Source organism: Amyelois transitella, chromosome 3 (genome assembly GCF_032362555.1).
Source record: "Amyelois transitella isolate CPQ chromosome 3, ilAmyTran1.1, whole genome shotgun sequence".
NCBI lineage: Eukaryota > Metazoa > Arthropoda > Insecta > Lepidoptera > Pyralidae > Amyelois > Amyelois transitella.
The window spans coordinates 2,123,493-2,133,611 of record NC_083506.1 but is presented as its reverse complement, the minus strand read 5'-3'; the positions used below and the strand labels follow the sequence as shown (position 1 = coordinate 2,133,611).

General features: G+C 39.7%; 1 protein-coding gene across 1 annotated transcript; it reads right to left on the bottom strand.

The window, feature by feature from the left end:
* Window positions 1-670: 670 nt before the first annotated feature.
* LOC106133454 (uncharacterized) lies at window positions 671-9,482 on the bottom strand. The gene is made up of 5 exons (XM_060950090.1): window positions 9,418-9,482; window positions 7,712-8,968; window positions 2,141-2,530; window positions 1,421-1,586; window positions 671-811 (listed from the first exon to the last, which is right to left on the bottom strand). Exons 1-5 carry the CDS (start codon window positions 9,476-9,478, stop codon window positions 805-807), a joined length of 1,881 nt encoding a protein of 626 aa, XP_060806073.1. The 5' UTR covers window positions 9,479-9,482; the 3' UTR covers window positions 671-804.
* Window positions 9,483-10,119: the final 637 nt, after the last annotated feature.

The window sequence follows — 10,119 nt, the reverse complement described above, 5'->3', positions numbered from 1 at the left end:
TTTACGTATGTATGCATATATACCTAATTATATTGATATTTTTTATGCATATCATCACGTCTATATCCCTTGCGGGCTAAACAGAGCGAGCAGTCTTGAAAATACTGACAGGCCACGATCAGCTGTATAGCTTAATGATAGACTTGAGATTCAAATAGTGACAGGTTGTTAGCCCATCGCCTAAAAGAAGAACTTTATAAGCCAATCCCTTAGTCGCCTTTTACGACATCCATGGGAAAGTGATGGAGTAGTCCTTTTTTTTCTATTGGTGCCAGGAAACACACGGCATCAATTTATTGTATATGGCCCCGCGCAATGATTATACTCGTATGAGATCAGTATTTTCTTAATGTTACTAAGTAAGGCAACCATTCATTAGAATTTAGGAATAATGTAAGACTAAAGAGTGGTATCGCAACAAGGTGGTGATAGCAACTAAACGTCATCATTCAGCACCACTAGTCGTCACCTTAATTTCTTATTTCGCGTACAATGTGGCGTCCATTGTCTTAAATTATTCCGATTTCTATGGCATTAAAATTTTAACCCTCGGCGCGTGAATTTAAAAAGTACCTACCTACTTGGCTGTCTTTTTACAAGTAGGAACTTATTATGTTTTTAATCTGGGTTTTTACGTTGCGTAACGTCGTCGTGAATTAAAATATGTGTATATATTTTTAATTATGCTACTGTATTTAAGATATTACATACATAACGAACAATGTACAGAACTATGGCAAAATACATTTATTATATCACATTGAGCTTCTGGAATATTCATTATTCTTCATTCCGTTGACTTCTTCACCGCCTGTAACAACAATAACAATAAATAATTACTTGATTATGAATTATTTATTTAGTATTATTGATAGTTATATTTATTAAGAAAAGAAATCATCTCCCTAATCATAACGTATTGCATTAAAAGATTTAAATAATTTCGACTGATTGCGAAGAAATTTGGCATAGAATGAGACTACCATAACATCTAGGTACTGTTATGGTTTATCTTTTCAACTTTTCATGAAAGTTCGTCGGTTTGTATTGTTTTGGTAAACTTTACATACATAAGAAAGATATCTCGTCTTTATTCTTATGGGTAGACAGACAATAGGAGGTCACGTTTGACTGAATAGCTAAATTTATGGAATAATGATTCAGGCACTGATAGGCCATGTTCAGCTGTATGGCTTAATGATAGGATTGAGAATCAAATAGCGACTGGTTGCTAGCCCATCGCCTAAAAGAAGAATCCCAAGTTTACAAGACTTTTCCTTAGTCGCCTTTCATTACATCCATGGGAAAGTGATGCAGTGGTCCTATTACTTTTTCTATTGGTGCTGGGAACCACACGGCACGGATTAAATTAAATTGATTGGAATTTACTAAAATTGTTAGGAATGATTGATATTGTTACCCGTATCCGCTCTTATAGCCGCCACCTGCGCCGGCGCTGGCGCTAGCGCTGGCGCTGGCCTGCGAGTTAGCGCTGCTGAAGCCGCCACTGCCGCCGTGCCCGCCGCCCCCATGGCCGCCATGTCCGCCATATCCGCCACTGCCGCCGCCGCCCAGACCACCGCCGCCTGAACGAAATTAAATACATTAAAAATAAACTTTTAAAATAGACTTCGCGTATACGAATAAAATTAAAAAAGGTGACAAGGATAGATAGTTGCTTAGCCACAAAATCAATACTAGGGCTAAAAATATTTATTAGTTTAGGTATCTCTCATTGTCGAAATTTACACCCTGTATGAAGATTTGGCAATTATTTTACATTGTCCCTGATTGTTGTCCTGGTTTTTAATATTATTCTAAAGTCTCCTCCTCAATATCCATAGGAAGAAATCCAAAAGGGGTCGACAATATTTTTTCAGTATCTAAATGTTTTATATACAACTAGCGACCCGTCCCAGCTTCGCACGGGTGCAAAATTCGGAAAAAATTCTACATAAAAACCTTCCTCTTGAATCACTCTACATGTTACAAAAAACCGCATCAAAATCCGTTGCGTAATTTTAAAGATTTAAGCATACAGACAAACAGACTAAAATAGCGGCTTTGTTTTATAAGTACTATGTAGTGATTCACAACCTATCCAGAAAGTTTGACGGTAATCATACTTTTTAATGCTTACCACCGCCACCAAGTCCGCCGCCTCCGCCTAAGCCACCGCCGCCCCCGTGGCCTCCGCCTAATCCGCCACTGCCGCCATGGCCGCCTCCAAGTCCGCCTCCAAGTCCTCCACCGCCTCCATGGCCGCCGCCTAATCCGCCTCCGCCTCCGCCTCCAAGACCACCACTGCCCCCATGGCCGCCGCCTAATCCACCACCGCCGCCTAAACCGCCTCCAGATCCGCCTCCAAGTCCGCCGCCGTGTCCACCGCCTAGACCCCCACCTAGGCCACCGCCGCCCCCTTTGCCGCCGCCTCCGCCGAAACCGCCGCCTCCTCCGAAACCTCCACCGCCGCCTCCGCCAAATCCACCGCCCCCACCGCCTCCACCACCGAGGCTTCCACCTCCATAACCTGAAATATACATTTTACTTTTATAACTGTGCCATGTGCTTCCCGGCACCAATACAAAAAAGAATGGGACGATGTCGTAAAAGGCGACTAAGGGATAAGCTTACAAACTTGGGATTCTTTTTTTTGGCGATGGGCTAGCAACCTGTCTCTATTTGAATCTCATTAAGCTAAATAGCTGAACGAGGTCTTTCAGTCTTTTCAAGACTGTTGGCTCTGTCTACCCCACAAGGGATATAGACGTGACCATATGTATGTATGTATAACAAATAACAGAAGCAAAAAATATATTTCCTTTACTGAAAGTGTACTTAGGAGTGTACGTAAGAGATCTCCTTAGCATCTTGACCCTGGCAATTTATCATATCGCTTTGTTATTATCATACGCATTCATCCTTTACGGGTTAGAAAGAGCCAACGGTCTTAAACTGTTAAGCCAATGATAACTTAACAAGTGCGAATGCAATAAAAATATAATTATACCTGGAGCTGCATGAGAGTAGGCCAGGAGTCCTAGGACCGAAGCGGCAACCACCAGCCGCGCCATTTTTGACTGTGCTAGTGTCCTTTAGGTACTGCCTTATATACCGACCGCATACACCCGCTTATGTCATACTTCATAACCTGATGTTTACTATCCTCTTCAGCGTTTTTTTGCCGATACTTTTTGCTTTTTTTTTGTTTTTGTTCCGCTGCTCAGACTCACGTGCGAAAGGATCGGGTAATATTGATTCGTCGACTGTAATAAAGTAGAATCAACATGGATGAATGTCAATTTGTATTTGAAGTGTCCTGTGGTTCCCGGCGCCAATAGAAAAGAAGAACAGGACCACTCCTCCTTCGATTTCACAAAAGGCGACTAAGAGATAGGATTAGGCGTTTGAATAGCCTGTCATTATGTGAATCTGAATTTTAATAAAATATTTTATTATATACGGAAGAGTTACAACATCTACAAGCGGACGAAGTCGAGGACAAAAGGCTTCTATTAAATAACAACTAAAACACAAACATTAATTTATTATATTTTTTACAACGCATTACTTCGTCTGGTTACTGGCTGAGTCTGAGTGACTCGTTCATACACATATTTTTTGTGTGATCGTTTTTTGTATATACATACATGTAATCACGTCTATATCCCGTGCGGGATTGACAGAGCCAACAGTCGTCAAAAGACTAAGAGGCCACGTTCAGCTATTTGGCTTGAATATAGAATTGAGATTCAAATATTGACAGGTTGATAGCCCATCGCTTAAAAGAAAAATCCCAAGTTTATAAGCTTATATCTTTCCCTTTTATAACATCCATTGGAAAAAGATATAGTGGTCCTATTCTTTTTTCTATTAGTGCCGGGAACCATACGGCACATTTTTGTGTTTAGGTAATAATCTTTTCTAAGTAACGTGCGAGGAAACGTTTAACGGGAGTCTTAACAGAAAGACTAGTTCCGTAAAGGATTAAAATATGACTCTCGCAAAAACATAATTAAAATGTCCATCTCATCAGGCTGGGTATGTTAAAAAGTCTAAAACTATTATTGTTTGTTTTACATTTCAGATCATGTTCTGACGCTGATATCTTACTATTTAAAAAACCCAAGAGTAAAACTACCGGCTCTATATCTTGTTTGGACCAAAGATGTGACAATTGTCATACATACATACATACATATGGTCACGTCCATATCCCTTGCGGGGTAAACAGAGCCAACAGTCTTGAAAAGACTGAATGGCCCCGTTCAGCTATTTGACAATTGTCATAGTAAGTGTAAACCTAGATATAAATGTGATTATTGTACTAGGAATCTATATAATACAGTATATTTATCTTAAGTTTTTGCACCTTCTTATCTTGTTCTTCAACAGTTTTTGTCTTTGTTCATCTTAAGGAGTTATAATTCAATAATTCTCCGAATTGATTGGATGAAAATATATCTAATTTATTTCAAACAGATATTTCCTCAATCAGAAGGAGTTTGGTTTTTATTTAGCGAGTCTCAAGGATTCAATAAACATGGTGACTATATTGTTTATTTTGTGAAGTGGATCGTTTTAGTTGTATTATGTCTTTTTATACAGGATATAAATTTTTATATAATGAATTTTATTATATTTACATAGATATTATTATTATTTATTATTAAATATTATTTTTATATATACATATATACATACCATTACGCCTGTTTCTCGTAAGGGTAGGGAGAGACTATTGATTTCCACTTGCTACGATCCTTACAGACCTATCCTTCACACTCATTACGCTTTTCATGCATATTCGACGATTAAGGGTACCGTTAACATTTCCCTTTTTCAAAACATTCGAAATTTGGTCCTTGAAAGTTCGACGTGGCTGGCCCTGTCTCACTTTCACAGACAGCTCTACCTTTTCCATAAATTTTAAATAATAAATCAGGGATTCTTCTTTTAAGCGATGGGCTTCAACCTGTCACTATTTGAATCTCAATTCTATTACAAGCCAAAACAGTTGAACGTAGCCAATCAGTATTTTCAATACTGTTAGCTAGTTAGGCTACCCCGCGAGGGATATAGACGTGAACTACATGTATGTTATGTATGTTATAAAAAAAAGTATTTTCGGAGGATGATGTGAAGTAGGTTTTTAATCTGTAAAAAAATGTATTCCAACATATTATTCACCTGTCACCCTTTCCATCATGTCTCCTATCTAGAGTCTGGAAGAGATTTCTTTTGAAATAAGCAGAACCTATGTAATTTTGATTCCTGTGTTTGTGTCTGTGTACATAAATTAGTTAATAAATAAATTATTTTGGATACTACTGTTAGTATAAGTAGCGTCTAATACCTATTAGTTACCATTATAAAAAAGACTGCCAACTATTAAGTTTTAATCACGAAATAATCTTACGTTCTTCAAATAAAATAAAAATAAGTTAACTCTTGGTACCCCTTATCACCGTCCAGGTTTTGCCTCCAATTCACTTCCCGAGTCCATCAGGACATCCCCAAGTTGTTTTAGTTTCAAATCACGGGTGTACAGGTTTCTCTTGAGTCGCGAGGGTATTTAATACCTATAACTCTCAGTTCTCTCTCTCATTTCGGTTAGCACTGCTATTTATTTATGTATTGTAATTTTTATGTAGTTTTCTTATAATTATTTTATTTTATATTTTGTGTAGGTATAAATATATTAATTAAAGTTCTCTTTTAGACCCACTGGTTAACTGGTAGATAATGCTTCTAGCATTAAATCCGCCAATTGTGTTTTGTATTTTGTGCAATAAAGTTTATATAAATAAATATATAAATAAATAACATGTTTCAAAAGTTCACACTAATATGACTATATGACCAAAGATAGCCCCTGACATTAAAATATGAGTAGAGTTGCCTGTTCGCGTGAATTCTACAATACGTACACGAATTCCCAGTGGGCGTTTCAAAGGCTTATTGAAATAATTTGCAAGATTTTAGGTACCACTAACATTGCACTGAAGTGTAAAATGTCTCAGTTAGTAATTGATACTTAGTCGTGGACAGAAAAAAGGTAATTCGAGATAATTTTTCAGTCGATTTTCAGGTTGCTTATTTATACATACATGATACATATACATATAACCATTATATATCCCTTGCAGGGTAGACAGAGCCAGCAGTCTTGAAAGACTGACAGTCCATGTTCAGCTGTTAGGACTAGTATAAATTAAGATTCAAATAGTAACAGGTTGCTAGCCCATCGCCTAAAAGAAGAATATCAAGTTTAACAGCCTATCCCTTAGTCGCCTTTTACGATACACATAGGAAAGAGATGGATTGTTCGTATTTCTTTTTTATAGGTAGACAATTAGTTCTTCATTTCTACAATGACACACTATTAAGGTACTTACGGAAACACTTTATTGTCTCGATTAATTGCTATGAATAAAATTAATTCAAACCTTGCTCATAAGTATTTGTTAGGTTGTAGATATAGGTATAAGTACATAAGTTACAGTTGGCAACTAATGAAGGTCTAAGTTGAAGGTCACAAGGATTCCATGTTTTATTCTACAGTAAAAACACTGTATTTGTAATTAAGTATCTATAAAAAGCATCATAACGTATTATTATTGAGATGCAGTTTGGCCGTGCGGTCTCCAGCAGATTTAGAACTATTCTAAATATATTGGTCTAATCTTAGGCATTAGGAAGCATTTTTATAACAAAGATATTAAAGTAGATGCCAAAAAATTAATTTCGTCTATCAAAGCTTTTCAAACCTTCTCATGACTCGTAGAGTTACTTATATTCATTTATTTATTCATTAAAAAAATTACAGATTGACAGACATAATATCCAAAGCCAGTCAAAATAAAACTGTTGAAAAAAAAAAAATTAATTAAATAGAAAAATACTATCAAATGAAAATTTTTAGTACAAATATCAGTAGAAAAAAATCATCATAATAATAAATCGTACAATATGTAAGCAAGGTGGAGTGATTGACTCGAGATGACATAAAACATACATACAAACATATAATCATGTCTGGAGCGTCGCTGGTTGAATCGGTAAGGTGCCGGTTAAAATGCGTGATGCGCTTAAAGGCACAGGTTCGAATCCCACTTCGGCCATGTTACAAAGATTTATTTCAAAGTTATGTACATTAGTTGAGGGAAAACATCGTGAGGAAACATACACATCATGGGTCGGGCTTCCCTGCAGTGGTTGCGGAGCTCAGATCAGAGTCGCTTTACGTTAAAACCTGATTCACTCAATCTTTTATCTATGATCAAAGGCCTACCCCGGGCTCCTCTCCAGAGTTGTGAGGATGCAACTGGAACTAAAGTCAGGAGGAAGAAGACATACATATAATCACGTCTTTATTCTTTACGCGGCCTTTCAGTCTTTTGGAGATTGTTGGCTCTGTCTACCCAGCAAGGGATATATTTGTGACTATATGTTATGTTATGATATGTTTTAATAAACAAATAATTAATACAAAAATGACTAATATTTTATTAAACAAACATATAAATAGGTAGGTATGTACTTAAAAGATAGTTTCACTAACATGAGAACATCAATGTCATAATCACATTTCAAATCACAAATTCGGTATTTCCTCATTACTTTCCGTAACTACCGGAACTGGCTGATGCGGAGGCTTTAGCACTGGCTGATGCAAAAGAACTGGAACCCCCATAGCCCCCAGTGGAACCCCCACAACCACCGCTACATCCGCCAGAACCACCGGAGCCGCCATGGCCTAAACCTAAACCACCCCCAGCACCACCTCCTAAGCCACCCCCGTAACCACCACTATGGCCTCCACCAGAACCCCCATAGCCCCCGGAACCACCATGGCCTGAACCTAAACCTCCGCCAGCACCACCTCCTAAGCCACCCCCGTAACCACCACTATGGCTTCCTCCGAATCCTCCAGAACCTCCAATCCCACCTCCGGAAATAAGACCACCACTAGATCCTCCGCCGCCGCCGTATCCACCGCCTAAGCCTCCTCCTCCGCCATGGCCTCCCCCTAAGCCCCCTGAACCACCAGATTCGCCATGGTCAAGAGAATTCCCAATACTCAATCCGAGGCTAGCGCCACCCCCATGACCACCAGAGCCTCCTTGGCCTCCACCATAACCGCCTCCATGACCAAGTCCGCTACCACCTCCTAAACCTCCAGAACCTCCAAAGCCAGCGGATCCGCCATGTCCACTGCCGCCTCCACCGTATCCACCTCCAAGCCCACCGCCACTTCCATGACTTCCACCGCTGGAACCTCCAAATCCAGCAGATCCACCATGACCTCCACCTAACGAGCCACTAGCTCCTCCGCCATAACCTCCTCCGAGTCCACCGCCACCTCCATGACTTCCGCCGCTAGAGCCTCCATAGCTGGCAGATCCACCATGTCCTCCATCAAATGAACCACCAGCTCCCCCACCAAAACCGCCGCCGAGTCCGCCTCCGCCTCCACTTCCACCGCCAAGGCCACCAGAACCGCCATATCCGCCGCTGCCTCCATGGCCGCCAGAGCTTCCACCACCCAGTCCTCCGCCGCCGCCATATCCTCCTCCACCGCCCAATCCTCCTCCCCCACTATATCCGCCTCCGCCGCCATATCCGCCTTTTCCGCCTCCAAGAGTGCCAGTGAAAGCGAAGCCTCCAGAGTTTCCGTCTTCAGATTTCGTATAAATCACTTTCTCGTTTCCTCCGCCAAATCCGCCAGAACCCCCTCCTAGCCCGCCGCCGGCGCCGAATCCTTTTCCGAGATGACTCAATCCCTCTTTTACTTTTCCCAAGATCTGGCCGACGCCTTCTTGGATGCCGTCGAAGCCGCCACCGAATCCGCCTCCTCCGCCGCCGCCATACCCACCGCCTCCGCCGAATCCAAAACCGCCTCCGCCTCCTCCGCCTCCGCCTCCGTCGCTGCCGTAGCTACCTCCGTAACCGCGGCGTATTCTTACTGAAAATTATGAAAGTTTGAAAGTTAGTGTTGCTTGCTTAGTAGTTACCTACATTTGTCCCGTATATGTTTGTTTACTTAGACAATGAAGGTAAATAATAAATAAGATTTTAAACCAATCGACGATAAGTTACAACAGCCGACATTAAAATTTAAATTGCAATGGGATAAAATATTATAGTATTTTAATTAGGTACTAAAAATAAAGTAGGTATTATCCGTATTGAAACTATGCTTGGCTTATTGTTTTTTATTTTAATTTAAATTACCAAAATGCGAATATGCATCATTATGCAATTTAAAACTAAAAGAGATAGCAAATAGATTGCATAGTACATTTTATCTAAAGAGTGTGCCAGGTAAGTTACAGAGCGACTCCTGCCTGACCTCCGTGACCTGTTAACATCAAACCCAGACAACCGCCGAACATAAGAATCTTTTATATTTACCTGAGGCATCACTGAAGCTTACCGCTAAGCACAAAGCCACACTTAAAATCGTCTGCCTCATCTCTACTTAGTAGCTTAACTAACAAAGATGTATCATTTAGCATCCTTTTATATCATTATTATAATCGAGAAAACGTGTGGCCAGTATACGCGCGTAAATACGGGGAAACAAATTACTTTTTATGCTGTGGTTGTACCAAGTAGGTGAATAAGGCTCCAACTTTTTTGTGGTCTGATTAGGCTGGTCGTAATCTTAAAATCTATGCTCAGCGGGACTTGAGGCCTTGGGAATACCAAACGTGTATTCGATTCTTGAAACAAAATGTTTATATCTCGTTAACATTTTTTTATTTGAGTACATACTTATAAATATTTTTTGTACGACTTACTTTATACAGTTTAACTGGCGGCGTTAAACTTGTTTGTGTAACAGAGCAAAGAAACTGCAGAATTCGAATGATTTTATATTCTAGGGAAAAATAATAAAATAAGAAATTAAAAATCATTACATTCAATTCGAGCTGGTTAATTGCAGATGTCTTGGAATAAGCCCGCAGCTTTGCAATTTTAATTTGTCCACACTTTACCATCATCATTCTTCTGATATTTGTCCTAATGGCGTTTGATAGGTCAGGAGGTCAGGAGTGAATTACTGTATGAGCTCTATAACGCATTGGATCATATAAGTCTTTTCACACATTC